This window comes from Lissotriton vulgaris, chromosome 10, assembly GCF_964263255.1.
Source record: "Lissotriton vulgaris chromosome 10, aLisVul1.2, whole genome shotgun sequence".
In the NCBI taxonomy this organism is placed as follows: domain Eukaryota; kingdom Metazoa; phylum Chordata; class Amphibia; order Caudata; family Salamandridae; genus Lissotriton; species Lissotriton vulgaris.
Genome location: NC_141698.1, coordinates 716,153,556 through 716,168,822, shown reverse-complemented (window position 1 = coordinate 716,168,822; position 15,267 = coordinate 716,153,556). Strand labels below are relative to the sequence as shown.

The window sequence follows — 15,267 nt, the reverse complement described above, 5'->3', positions numbered from 1 at the left end:
CGGTCCCTTGAGGTCTCGTCGCACTCACGGTTCTCAGCTTTGCTGTAGAGGTGAGTAGAGGTCAGAGGTGCCAGGGAAGCCGGGTCTCGTCGTGCTGGGTCGTCGGATTCGTGATGAGGGACTTGCAGCAGACCGCAGTGTTCTTTAGGATGGTGCCTGCGGATGCAGGGTGACTACTCCTTAGCCACAAGGGAGAATCTTGAAGAAGAAATCGTGAAGTCCTTTCGAAGAAAGTGGTATCTTGATTCCAAAGATGATCTAATTTTAACAGGGGGCCCGCTCCCATCTTTATACTAAAAAAGGGGGCTGACCCGGTGACTAGGTCCTGCCTATGGGTGGGACTAGGTGGGGGGTGGTTACACCCCTCAGCCCTGCCGGACTTCCCCAGGCCAGGGGCTGGTGTGCCCCTGGAACTGGTTCAGACCGGCCTATGCGTAGTGAGCACCGGGGTGCCACTCAGCAGTCACCTTCCTGTAAAGCCCTGCCTACCCAGGATACACAAAACCATGTCTGGGACGGTGCTAGCACCGCCCCTGACAGGAAACCCTTTGTCCAGGCTCCCCTCACTGGAAGGACTCCCAGCTGCAGGGGGTCAGACTCGTGTCTGTGGTGGCAGCATCCATTTTGTGGAGCTGAGGCTTCAGTTAACTTTAACCGGGGTTCACAGTTACATACATGTCGTGTCCCTCTAGAAGGGTGGAATGCTAACCCCGTCGCCAGAATTGGCGAGGGGTTAGTATTCCAATTCGTATGACACCTTACTCGACATGTTTTGATAAAGCAATACCAAAGATAGCATTTAACCGCGAGGATTATAATGCACTTAAGAGTATATGGTATGCGATATCATGGAACAGCTATTAGGACTTGATTCCGCAAGCTGCAGACAGGCTCAGCTCATGCCAGAGCACCATCTCACACGATTCCAAGCACTCTGCCTTCAGGATTGTCAAGGCCTGCCATAGGAGTGACTGATAGGAATCTGTGTGTCCATTTTAGGGTTAGGTATAGGTATACTACACCTACAGCAAAGGGTGATTACACGACTTTGCCCCAGCTGTCATGCAGCCAGTTGTGTCAAATTTAGGAGGCCAGCCAGGGGTGGCACAATACGTGCTGCAGCCCCTGGCAGCCCTGGGTACACCTATGCCCTGAGTTACAGGGTCTGATAAGGTGGCCCAGTACCAATTGGTAGATGCACCTAGGGTACATGAGGTAATTTAGAAAGAGAACAGCCAGGCTGTGGGTCTGATTGGCAGGCCCACAGCCAGAGAAAGTCGTAAACCAGTGAAACAAAAGCAAAAAATCTGGGTGATCATAGGATTGCAGACCCTACTCTCCTACAATACATACATCCAATAATGACAGGGTGAGTTGGTACAAAAAAAAACAGGATAGTCGTGGAACAGCAGATATATTCCAAAGGCTCACACGATTAAGCACAATATAAAATTGTATCAGTATAACCGGTTGTAGGAAGGTAGATCCTGACTATGGTTGCCCCCAACTTTTTGCCCTGTGTTTTAGCTGGTTTTGGACATAGTCGACCTGGGACCCTGCCAATCAGGACCCCAGGCCTACTGCTCTCTCTTTAAAATGGATTCCATGTACCCTAGGTACATTTCCAATTGGTACTGGGCCACCCTATCAGACCCTGTAACTCAGGGCATGGGTGTACCCAGGGCTGCCAGGGGCTGCAGCATGTATTATGCCACCCCTGGCTGGCCTCCTAAATTTGACACAACTGGCTGCATGACAGCTGGGGCAAAGTCGTGTAATCACCCTTTGCTGTAGGTGTAGTATACCTATACCTAACCCTAAAATGGACACACAGATTCCTATCAGTCACTCCTATGGCAGGCCTTGACAATCCCGAAGGCAGAGTGCTTGGAATCGTGTGAGATGGTGCTCTGGCATGAGCTGAGCCTGTCTGCAGCTTGCGGAATCAAGTCCTAATAGCTGTTCCATGATATCGCATACCATATACTCTTAAGTGCATTATAATCCTCGCGGTTAAATGCTATCTTTGGTATTGCTTTATCAAAACATGTCGAGTAAGGTGTCATACGAATTGGAATACTAACCCCTCGCCAATTCTGGCGACGGGGTTAGCATTCCACCCTTCTAGAGGGACACGACATGTATGTAACTGTGAACCCCGGTTAAAGTTAACTGAAGCCTCAGCTCCACAAAATGGATGCTGCCACCACAGACACGAGTCTGACCCCCTGCAGCTGGGAGTCCTTCCAGCGAGGGGAGCCTGGACAAAGGGTTTCCTGTCAGGGGCGGTGCTAGCACCGTCCCAGACATGGTTTTGTGTATCCTGGGTAGGCAGGGCTTTACAGGAAGGTGACTGCTGAGTGGCACCCCGGTGCTCACTACGCATAGGCCGGTCTGAACCAGTTCCAGGGGCACACCAGCCCCTGGCCTGGGGAAGTCCGGCATGGCTGAGGGGTGTAACCACCCCCCACCTAGTCCCACCCATAGGCAGGACCTAGTCACCGGGTCAGCCCCCTTTTTTTAGTATAAAGATGGGAGCGGGCCCCCTGTTAAAATTAGATCATCTTTGGAATCAAGATACCACTTTCTTCGAAAGGACTTCACGATTTCTTCTTCAAGATTCTCCCTTGTGGCTAAGGAGTAGTCACCCTGCATCCGCAGGCACCATCCTAAAGAACACTGCGGTCTGCTGCAAGTCTTTCATCACGAATCCGACGACCCAGCTCGACGAGACCCGGCTTCCCTGGCACCTCTGACCTCTACTCACCTCTACAGCCAAGCTGAGAACCGTGAGTGCGACGAGACCTCAAGGGACCGACGATCGCCAAGACTGCACGACATCTTTACTGCAAGCCCACCGTGTCCTCCACTGGTGAGTGCTTTGGGGTCCGAGAAGCCCCGACCCTGCGCAGCTCCAGCACCCAAGATCAGCCCCCCTGCATCTCCACGATCTGCATGGGGCCCTTCTGCTGTTTGCTGTGCACCGCGTTGTTTGGCTACTAGCCGGCTGGCTTGTGGCCTTCTGAACGACGCCCAACGACTTCACGACTGCTGGTCTGGTTGCTCCAGGCTGGCCCTTGCTTCCTTCTTCAAGAGAGGCACCCCGGACCCTCCTGGTCCACTCCAGACGCCATTTTAGGTCCACCGCGTGGGCTTGAATTTGCCAAGGCTTTGTTGCCCAATCCTGGGTCCAGCGACGCCGACAGCTTCTATCTTCGTGGGACAGCTCGATCCTCCATCCTGGTCGCCGACAACGCCTCCTGGTCCGTGAGATCTTCGAGTCAAGCGTCACCCACTCACCTTGTCGAGGTGGCTACCATCCGGTGCCCTCCTGGTGCCCACTGACTACTGGCTAGTAGTCTCGAACTTGGTCCCCTCTGCTTTCAGGTGTCATCTATCTTCAAGATCCAGGCTTGGATCCAACTGAACTTTCTTCACTGGTCACCGGCCAGCATCTTTTCTTCCGGCTCCTGGTCCGTCTACGAGGATTCCCGACGTCTTTTCAGACCTATGCAGCTGCAGCCCCTGGGCTAGGTAACTTCGGCATTTCGGTGCCCCAGCATAGCCTCACTATCCAAGGGTCAGAATCTACTTTCGTTTTCTCCCTACCAGGTCGGGTTCGCCCGAGAACACTAACTTTCTAATTCCTAGCTACCATAGACTTTTGTCCCGCATCTCGCGTGAGAGTGCACACACTGCACCCGAGTCCCCTAGGCCTCCTAGAAGTAATCTAACGATTCCCTAGTCAAGTCCTAGCGATTCCAAAAGCTATTAGTACTGTACTTACCTGCTAGGAATTTCGCATTCCACTTTCAGAGTATATGGTTTTCCGTGCCCCTCGGGCATTTGTATATACTGTGCTAACTTAAGTATTTTTGTAAGAGTTTTGGTTTGTGCTTAGTACCCTGTCCTCATAAAGAGTACAGGGCTGTTGTGACCTTTAAATAAATAACTGTTTATTTTCATAACACTTGTGTGGTGTCCTTTCACTTGGTATTCAAGGGGTATATGTGTGGTAAACAGCTGGCTTAACACGCCCTCTCGAGTCTTTAGCCTTAGACTGCTCGTATCCACGCTACTAGGATAGCTGGTCTATAAGGTTGACTTACAACCAATCATCAATAAGGGTTGCTGGACTGATACATAGTGTTCACTAGAATAGTGAGCACTGCATATCAGGCCACCTTCTCACACCGGTTAACAGTTCAGTTGCGAACCCTCAAAACCTTCCCACCCATAAAATCAAAACAGCAGGAGAATCATGGCAACCAGGTATTAGAAGTTAAGGATCAACGCCAGGATATTTCGGTAATATTACGAATAAAGGAAAGACTGAGAAAAAATTGAAAAGAAAAGAAGAAAACCATATGGGCGATAACAGAAAGAAAACAATAAACCCATCCCCCCACCCTGCACCACTGCAAACGGCTATCGCCTAACCCCCAGTAGCAGTGTGCCTGTTGCCCCAACTAACTAGGTACTAAAAGAAGAAATCTACTGAATTAGAGAAAAGAAGTGGAGGAGGGCATAGTCGTACAGGCTCCCGGTCCACCCCCAGCGCCAGAACCAAGGACCCCCAAGTTGAAGTCAAGCCATCAATCGGACAACAAATATGTGTCTTAACAAGGGAGTCTTCAAGCACCGCCCAGCCTTATTATAGCATTAGTTTACCAAATCCCGTGCCCATCGATACTTGAGTCAAACCCAGTCTTTCGATCTCATCCTTGCCCCTTCCGATCAGACACATGAGTCCCCACCTAATAAACCACCTCTTCCACAAGACAGTCCGAGTGCGAAGAAACTATCATAGAACTCAATGCAAAACAAGATAGTAGAACGAAAGTGCCGTGAACATCATCAGGTCCAGAGGCTCCATTCCCCGTTATGAACTCCCAGCGTTGATTTGTCCGCCATCTTAGCGGCTCCGATACATAGGGAAGTGACGCAGTGTCATTCTGATAACAGTTCTCATCAAAAGTTTCTGGAGTGGGAACATCAATTAGCCCTCCCATGGTCTGCGACGATCGTAGGTTTAAGAATCCATTGGTGGCATTGAACTTGTGTTCGTCTTCCAAAACACTAGTCAAAGGCTCCAATACCTCACACAATGGGGGGTCTACTTCCTTCATCAGAGTGGCCATATTGGGTGTCTCGGTTGTCGCAGTTTCTTGTGGTGGAGTAGGGTCCGGTCCAATTCGTAGAATCTCAACCAAGCGCTCCATCGTCGCCTGAATGCGGTCTTCAACATACACCTGAAGTGACTCAATGGCCGCCAGCACCATTCGCAGCGACGGGCCACTCGCGGTCCGTTCAGCCACTCTAGTAGAGATCTAGGGATAGCACCCTTAATCTCAGAGCAGGTTCATACACATTGTGGCGGGGCGCAAAGACAGGATAATTGACAGGATATTCCGGCGGGAAGCCGAGGTCGGCGGAGCCGTAGGTTACGCGGCCATCTTGGTTGCTTCCGTGGCTCCTCCGACCCCTCCTCTCTTTTTAAGAGGGTACGGGTCAAGCTGATCGTAGAGATGCAAGCAGAGTCGGAAGGACACACAAAAAAGCAAGAAAAGACTGCAATCTGGTGCTCTGTAATTTATCTACAGACATCTTTTTAGACTGTGCCACACCATCAGATAATCTGCAACCCAGCACCATACCACTGTATCCTCAATGACCATTGCAACATCATTCTCAGCAATGCCTGAGAAACCAGCAAAGTGCATAATATCATTGAGTACATCAGTCTCAGAAATTAGTCTGCATGAACAGGCAAAATTGAAGTGACACTTTTGGTGCATGTAGTATCTTAAAGAGCGTTTGCCACAAAGTTCCAGATGAGGTTGCGAGATGTCGATTACAATACCTTGCCACATCCTGTGACGCAGGTGATATTTGCTGAGGAGTATGACACCTGGGAGGGAATTTATTCTGGAGCAGTTAATGTCCATTATTAAGGTACTGATGCTGTTTTTTCGCAAATGGCATGATTTAGATTCTGAAATGCCCAAAAAAGTATCCTTGTTCAAAAATCATTACGCTTATTTTGAACATTAATTTCTTGAGTAATTGGCAGCTTTAAACTCAAAGTCAAAGACAAGAATCTGTAATTAGGGATGTATGAAATGCAGCCATTTGTTGCGGTGGGTGCCAACCTATCCAAAACAGAGTTAAGTATCTAGGCCACCAGAATTTTGAAGTTCCTGCACAGTGTGGACCAGAATAATACTTTGCTCAGTGTAGATGCATAATGACACCGCAAGGGCGGCCTGCAATCACCAACATCAGTGGTCCCCCAAATTGAAAGAAACCTCATCAACTAGACCCGGGTTTGAACTGAGCACCAAAAACATCATCAAGGCAGTCACCATGTATCTGACCACCATATGGTGCTACCATTAAGTCCATACAAGCTGCAATGTCATGAGGCAGCTAAGGGCAGCCTCATGACATTGCAGCTTAGGTCCCAACCATCGTTATTTACTCTGGATTTTCACATAAGCACAGGAATAGCAAGCCTAAACTGTCTGACACCTGCCACGCACACATTTGTCTTGGATTGTTTTTTTTTTTAAATGGCATATGGAATGAAAAGGCCAGCTATTACCTCAATAGGGCCTTAATAGGTAAAGGTGCAACACTGAATGAATAAAACAGAACTACAGAAGGCTATGCGACCATTGCTGCCGGTACCCTCCCCTCTACAGTGGTCAGATTCTATCTCTGCTTACAGACGTTTCTGCAGTTAATGGCGTAGCCTAACTGACCAAAGTTTCTTACTCTTTTGTTCTACAAAAATGAATGTGCCAATGGCTAAAATTTACTTCAACACCACATCCTCCCCACTGAAGAGCCACAGCATAGATCTAGGAGAAGTAAGAAGCTAACCTGCTTCAGTCAGTCTATATATCTCTGTAGCCTCTCTAGAGGGATAGTTGCTCAACAGCAAAGCTTCACATACAGTGGCCATAAACATCAACTATGTGCATTGCTCCACTCAAAGAAATATTCTTCAGTCGATCTTATTTGAAAGGTACTTTTTCAGCTCAGACTTTCACCTTGGTATATCACTGTAGACAAGCCCTCCAATATTGTCAGCTAACCCCATTGATTCTTGTCTATGAGAGTCCATGATTTCCAACAAACCTTAAATTCCCAGTAGGAATTTCAAGATGGCAAACTCATATTGCCAATGATTGTATTACAGCACACCTGTCAAAGCCGCAAAGCTGTGCAATGCAATATACACCAGCTTCCTTGTATTCTCCTCTCTCAAAATGGTGAGGCAGTAAAGTGACACACAAAAAAGCAAATAAAGACTTAAAATAACAAAATATTTAAGAACTGGGTATAAGAGTTGAAATGAAACGCTTCCTTCCTTCTTGCAAATAGCATTGAGAACACGCAAGCAAAGTCATGAATGCAGACACATCCACTTGCATTGCGTTTAATTTAAGTAAAACCGATATATTGTGCTTCTATTTTGCTTCACATTACTGATTTACAAGATGCAACCGAGTCGTACTTACGTGAGTTCATGCAATTTTCTGCTTTTTTCTTGGTCTGTTGATTTCAGCTTTTCATGCTCAATCCTCAGGCGTTCTTGCTCAAGGATCATTTTCTGATTTTGGCTGAATAGATAAAATACTGCAATTAGGAACTAAGCTGGCTGGCATAATGCACACACACTATATATTTTTATCAATTCAAGTACAATGCTCATATAATTATTCTGATCGACCATAATAACATAACTTTTACTTGTAGAGCACATGCTCCATTCCAAGGGAAGTTCCTCAGTACTATGGACAGATGCATATTCCGTTCTCAAACTAATTAATATGACTAGCCACAATGTGGTGGTTGAGGGTAGGCGGGGATTGAAAGCCGCCTTAACCCACCCGTAGAACCTTTCTCCAGCAAAGCACAATATTAGAATTTATATATATATATATATATATATATATACACAAACACACACACACACAGACACACACTTTTAAAAACCAAAAGGTTACAGGGACGTTATAGTTGGGAAATAGAATTTAAAAAACCTTAGAAATTAACTGAAAAAACCCAAAGTTTAAAGGGATGTTGTAGTCCGGTTCAAATTTCACTCGTACAATGCCATAGAGATTCAGCAGTTATAGTTACATGAGCTAACTATCACTTACACCCCACAATGCCCTGCTTATGACCTCACATATTACTTCACTCATGACATGGTCAGTGACATCACTGATGACATCTCAAATTACATCACTGATGACATCATACAATGAGTGTGAGTGTTTTCTAAAAGTTTATGAGTGTTAAACATATACACCAAGGCACTACAAAAGTTTAAAAAGGATAATTTTACTTACCTCAAAGCATCTGTTCTTGGCATGTAAAGCTGTAGATTCACATGCTTTGCATACTCCTGTGATCTAGTGTTTGGGTTCAGTTGTTTGCAAGTTGTTTTTATTCAAAGAAGTCTTTCCTAGTCACGAGGTAAATGACTCCTCAGTTCGGTGATAGTGCGCATGGGCATGAACTCCATTGTTAGATTGTTTTCCCACAAGAGTGTGAGAATGGAGTAAATAAGTGTAGTATAGAGATGTCCATGCGTATAAATGTACAATGAATAACTGCAACAACTACAAGTACCCATGGAGGCGGGTGGGCAAAGCAGTATACTCCCAAAGCGGTGGCTAACCTGTAGATGTTGCAGTTGTTTGGAACAGTAAGAACTGCTTGGCCTACATTAGGCTGTTGATGTGCTAACAACTCTACACAATAGTGTTTGGTAAATGTGTGTGTATGGTGTAATGGTAACTGGCCCTTGATAAATATGGGGTCTGTAGGGGAAGCCTTATATTTTTTGTCCACCTTGAAAGGCAAGCCCGGTGAGGGCTGAAGTACTAGGTTGTGCCAACACTAAGAAGCGTACCACACAATGGTTGTATCATGGTGCAAAAAGATCATAGAGCATCAGTGGTGAGAACTGCGCCTGAACTGAACGGAATAAGGCCCTAAGATAGTGACTGGCAAAAAAAGAGCAGCCATCATGGGCAAGAGGATCACAGCAACACTGAAAAACGCCCCTGTGATACAGGCGAGGCAGAAGCCATACGGTATGTAACCCATACCGAGGCAGAGAAGGATTACCAGAGCCCACTGCACCGAAGGTGCAATAGAGTGATGCCAACGTCAGGATCACAGAACGGCATAAAAAAAGAGGCCCACAGCAAGATTATGGCGAAAAACTCCATAGGTGTGTACCAAGGCTCAGGCAGTCACCGAATAGCCTAGAAATACCCCAAATAGGGTACGTGTTTACCCCTGCGAGGGGGGAGTCCTCTTGGGCAAAGCACACATTCAGAGGACTGAAAGGAAAGACAGAACCAGCCGTCCGGCTGCACGTAAAGAATACTGAGATGGTGGAACCACCGCCTACACTATCTGGGTGCTACGCAGAGTACCGGGACATGTACGAAATCAGATCAACAAGGCAACATCGCCTATGCGGGATAAAAGAATACTGATAAGGCAAAAAAGGGATTACTGCAAGAGTCACAGTAGCCCTAATATTAGGCGGGAGACCGCTGAATCTGCTTGGATATCAAAAAGGTCCACGCCATTGAAAGGCAGATCCCTAAGAGCATCCCGAACATTGTCCGGGAAACTACTGTTGGGTAGCCAAGCATGGCGGCGCAAAGCCACCGACTGAGCAAGAGCTCGTACCACCGAGTCAGTGGCGTCAAGAGAAGAGCGGAGGGAGAATTGCGCCCTTCCCCCGCCATCATGCAGAAGGCAGATTAATTCAACCAGCGGGCCTTCTGGAATTAAAGGTAGAACAGCCTCGACCACGTCCCAAAGTGTAGAGGATGCACTTGCGAACACGCAAGCAGTATTCAAGGCGCTGATGCCAGCACTGGCAGAGGCGAAAAGCTGGCGCCCAAATGCGTCTAACCACCTAGACTCTCTGGTGGGAGGCAGCAGAGGTAGGGGGGAGGAAGACTAAGTCGAAGGCTGCCTGAACAACTAGGCCCTGAGCCCTAGGGTGAAGAAACAGACAGAGCAGATCATTAGGGGCAGGACGGTGTCGACGAGCTATGGCCCAATAAACTGGGTCACTCGAGGAAGGCCGTGCCCATGTGTCCAGCATGATGTCAAACAAGGATACTTCAAGAGGCAGCAAAGACTCCACTTCAACCAGCTCCATATGGAGAAGATCCAACAAAGGATCAGAGGGCATAGGAACCACAGGGGGGTCAAAACGATTAATAGCAGCCACCCTGTGAATAGCCCATGCGTAGGCAGCACTAGCCTCAGTAGCCATCCGGGGGAGGGGAATGGGGGTGGGGGGGAAATGGGGGGTGACAATAACCCATCGGTAGTGGATGGTTGGAGACTAGCCCGTCCACTATACAGCAACAGTGGAGGAGCCGGGGGATGATCCGGAGTCCACACCACACTGCACCAAAACGGACGCAGATCAGGGCAGTCCAGAGGAGCACCAGCGTGTGGCATCAGAGGAGGAGTCAACGTCCGAGAAGAAGGGTGAATCAACAACGAGAAGTTGGCCTGATATATAATATTCACTATTCTAGTGAGCACTTTGTATCAGTCCAAACAACCCTTATTGATGATTGGTTGTAAGTCAACCTTATAGACCAGCTATCCTAGTAGCGTGGATACGAGCAGTCTTCGGGCTAAACTCTAGAGGGCGTGTTAAGCCAGCTGTTATACCATCACATATACCCCTTGAACACCAAGTGAAAGGACACCACACAAGTGTTATGAAAATAAACAGTGTATTTATTTAGATCACAACAGCCCTGTACTCTTTATGAGGACAGGGTACTAAGCACACAACAAAACTCTTATGAAAATACTTCAAGTTGCACAATTTACACAAATGCCCGAGGGGCACGAAAAACCATATACTCTGAAAGTGGAATGCGAAATTACTAGCAGGTAAGTACTGTACTAATAGGCTTTGGAATAGCTAGGACTACATTACTGAACCTTCAGATTACTAGTAGGAGGCCTAGGGGACTCGGGTGCAGAGTGTGCACTCTCACGCGGGATGCGGGACAAAGTCTATGGGAGCTAGTAAAGACAAAGTTAGTGTTCTCGGGCGAACCCGACCTGGTAGGAGAAAAACGAAAGTGGATCCTGACCCTTGGATAGTGAGGCTATGCTGGGGCACCGAAATGCCGAGTTTACCTAGCCCAGGGGCTGCAGCTGCATATGTCTCAAAAGACGTCGGGAATCCTCGTAGACGAACCAGGAGCCTGAAGAAAGAATTTGCTGGCAGGCGACCAGTGAAGAGAGTTCGAAGTGACCCAAGCCTGGATCTTGAAGAGAGATGACACCTGAAAGCAGAGGGGACCAAGTTTGTGACTACTAGCCAGTAGTCAGGTGGCACCAGGAGGGCACCGGATGGTAGTCACCTCGACTAGGTGAGTGGGCGACGCTGTGCTCTGCAGATCTCACGGACCAGGAGGCGCTGTCGGCGACCAGGATGGAGGAGCGAGCTGTCCCACGATGGATGATGCGGTCGACGTCGCTGGACCCAGGATTGGGCAACAAGTCTTGGCAAATTCAAGCCCACGCGGTGGACTCAAAAAGGCGTCTGGAGTGGACCAGGAGGGTCCGGGGTGCTCCTCTTTTGGAAGGGAGCAAGGGCCAATCTGGAGCAACCAGACCAGCAGCAGTGATGTCGTCGGGCGTCGTTAAGAAGGCCACAAGCCAGCGGGCTAGTAGCCAAACAATACGGTGAGCAGCAAAAAGCAGAAGGGCCCCACGCAGATCGTGGAGATGCTGGGAGGCTGGACTTCGGTGCTGGAGCTGCTCAGGGTCGGGGCTTCTCGGACCCCAAAGCACTCACCAGAGGATCCCTTGGCGGTCGTGCTGGATAGAAGTCGTGCAGTTCTGATGATGGCCGGTCCCTCGAGGTCTCGTCGCACCTACGGTTCTCAGCTTAGCTGTAGAGGTAGGTAGAGGTCAGAGGTGCCAGGGAAGCCGGGTCTCGTCGAGCTGGTCAGTCGGATTCTTGAGGAAGGACGTGCAGCAAACCGCAGAGTTCTTAGATGGTGCCTGCGGATGCAGGGTGACTACTCCTTAGCCACAAGGGAGAAATCTTGAGAAGAAGTCGAGAGTTCCTTTCGTAGAAAGTAGTTTCTTGATTCAAAGATGATCTAATTTGGAAGGGTCCCCGCTCCTGCCTTTATCCTAAAGAAAGGGGTGGGTACGCAACTAGGTCCTGCCCTAGGGGTGGGACCAGGAAGGGGGGTGGTTACACCCCTCTCCCATGCCGGACTTTCCCCTGGCCAGGGGCTGGTGTGCCCCTGGAACTGGTTCTAGCCGGCAGATGAGTAGTGAGCACCGGGGTGCCACTCTGCAGTCACCTTCCTTTAAAGCCCTGCCTACCCAGGATACACAAAACCCTGTCTGGGATGGTGCTAGCACCGCCCCTGACAGGAAACCCTTTGTCTAAGCTCTCCTCGCTGGAAGGACTCCCAGCAGCAGGAGGTCAGACTCGTGTCTGTGGTGGCAGCATCCATTTTGTGGAGCTGAGGCTTCAGTTAACTTTAACCGGGGTTCACAGTTACATACATGTCGTGTCCCTCTAGAAGGGTGGAATGCTAACCCCGTCGCCAGAATTGGCGAGGGGTTAGTATTCCAATTCGTATGACACCTTACTTGATATGTTTTGATAAAGCCATACCAAAGATAGCATTTAACCGCGAGGATTATAATGCACTTAAGAGTATATGGTATGCGGTATCATGGAACAGCTATTAGGACTTGGTTCCGCAAGCTGCAAACAGGCTCAGCTCATGCCAGAGCACCATTTTACACGATTCCATGCACTCTGCCTTCAGGATTGTCAAGGCCTGCCATAGGAGTGACTGAGAGGAATCTGTGTGTCCATTGTTAGGGTTAGATATAGGTATACTATACCTAAAGCAAAGGGTGTTTACACCACCTTGCCCCAGCTGTCGTGCAGCCAGTTGTGTCAGATTTAGATGGCCATCCAGGGGTGGCATAATACATGCTTCAGCCCCTGGTAGGCCCTGGGTACACCTATGCCCTGAGTTACAGGGTCTGATAAGGTGGCCCAGTCCCAATTGGAAATGTACCTAAGGTACATGGAATTCATTTTAGAGAGAGAGCAGTAGGCCTGGGGTCCTGATTGGGAGGGCCCCAGGTCAACTAAGTCGGAAAACCAGCAAAACACCAGGCAAAAAGTTGGGGGCAACCATAGTCAGGTATCCACCTGCCTACAGAGGTGACATGGACATCGACACCGGCGTCGACGGACGTCGAGGAGGAGTTGCCTGGAAGTCTAAGACCTCCAAGGGGCACTCCGGCTGGGCGCCGTCCACCCCACTGCAACATATGGGGAACAGTGCATCAAGCCCGCACCGCCTCGGACGTAGGGAGCCGCTCAGGGCTATGCTGAGACTGATGGAGTGGGCTAGGCGGACTGGGAGGACCCACTGGGCCGTGTCCCGTTGGTGTCGAATAAGCTCCGGAACCGGAGTCGATGCACACAGCCGGAGCCGAGGACGAAACTGGCGGCGAAGACCAGATATGAGAGCCTTCCACCTCTATGGGACCCGAAGGCGCACCAGGGAGAGGGGGTGACCCAAAATTAGAGCAGAGTGCTTCGCCTCCATTTGGGCTTGTGTTGCTCCGGCTCCCGGAAAAGGGGGGCGGAGGGGTACGGAGGAGACAGCTGCTGGACGCTCATTCCTGGTAGGAAGCGAGAAGAGCAGTTGCCAGCGGCACGGGTAGGGGAGTAAGACCTCCTGGACTTCCATTTGTGTTTACCCTCTGAAAGATGTCTGCGTAAATGAGCTCAGGAGTGGGCTCGATCCCGAGAGGAAGAGCGGCGCCGCGAAGGTGCAGGACCGGACAGCCGTGCGGCCAGCAATTTTATCCGACGCTCCTGTAAGGACTTGGGTTTCATCTGCTGACAATCGTTGCACTCTGTATAGTCATGGTGCACCCGAGGGACCACATACAGATGCCGTGCATAGATCTCACACGCCTTAAAGCCCGAAGGCATCGCACACTGGTCCCGGGATGCCGAAGGCGTTGAAGACCCGAAAAACAGGCAAAGGAACCGCTGGCTTTCCAGGATCGGCGTTGTGACGTGGAAAAGAAGAAAACTGCAGTCAGCGTGCTGGGAGGGGCAATTATGGCTCCGCTGACTTCGCGTATGTGGACGACTTCAGGGCGGAGCCGTGCGGCACCGCCACCAGCGCGCAGAAGTGCTGCTGCAGAAAGTTTTCCGGATCCAGTCTGACACCTGGGGATATTTTAAGTTAAGCAATCTGCGGCTAGACGTCTCTATCAGAGTGGCTGTGTACGTAGCTCTACAGGTGAGCGAGTGGCTGTTTGGTTAAGTGAGTTTATGTGTGCGAGTGGCTGTATAGTACAGCAAGTAGCAGTGTGAATGGGTGTATTGTTGAGTGTCAGGATGTTTGAGTTCTTATATGGATGTGTGAATAGGTACATTAGTGGGTGTGTGACTGAGTGTGCGAGTACTTGGTGAGTGAGTTGCTCTGTTAGGCTGTATGGGTGGGTCTGTAAGTAGCTTTATAGGTGAATAAGTGGTGGGTGTGTGTGTAGCTGTATGAGTGAGTGTGCGGCTGTGAGTGACTGTATGGTTAAGTGACTGATTGAGCATCTTTATGGGTGAGTGAGTCGTTGTGTGAGTACATGAGTGGGTGTATGAGTAGCTCAATGGAGGAGTGAGTGGTTGTGTTAGTACTTGTATGGGTCTATAAATGGATAGGAGAGTTTGTGTTGGGGTGTGTGTGTATATAAGGGAGGTCACTGACCATGTCATGAGTGATGTAATATGTGAGGTCATAAGCAGTGCACGGTGGGGGTGTAAGTTATAGTTAGCTCAGGTAACTAGAACTGCTGTATTTCTATGGTTTTGTTCGAGTGAAATCTGACCCAACTCGAACATCCCTGTAACCATTGTTTTTTCAGGGATTTTCTAAGGTTTTTTACATTCTTTTTACTAACTAGAACGTACCTGTAGCCTTAGGTTTTTTAAAGTGAAATTCTATGGTTTTTAAACTACTAGGCACCTTTGCAGAGTGGTGGAGAAAGGGGGTGGGACCTCCGACCAGCTCTCAGCAATCCCACTGTGTGGGACTTACTGGAGGTAACAGGAGAGGTTCCTGGCCCCCAAGGACCCTCACCAGCCAATGGGACTTCATTCTCCAACATGTTGTGCGCCAGGAGGCCCCTTTGCAG

The 15,267-nt window shown here is 49.1% G+C and overlaps 1 protein-coding gene across 1 annotated transcript in view; it reads right to left on the bottom strand.

Annotated features, from left to right (window-relative positions):
* The window catches only part of KIF5B (kinesin family member 5B), an 862,770-nt gene that overhangs the window by 225,993 nt on the left and 621,510 nt on the right, over positions 1-15,267 (bottom strand). Inside the window, exon 20 of the mRNA XM_086941550.1 lies at positions 7,527-7,628. Within this exon, the coding sequence (XP_086797676.1) occupies positions 7,527-7,628 (102 nt within the window). The remainder of the gene's footprint in view (positions 1-7,526; positions 7,629-15,267) is intronic.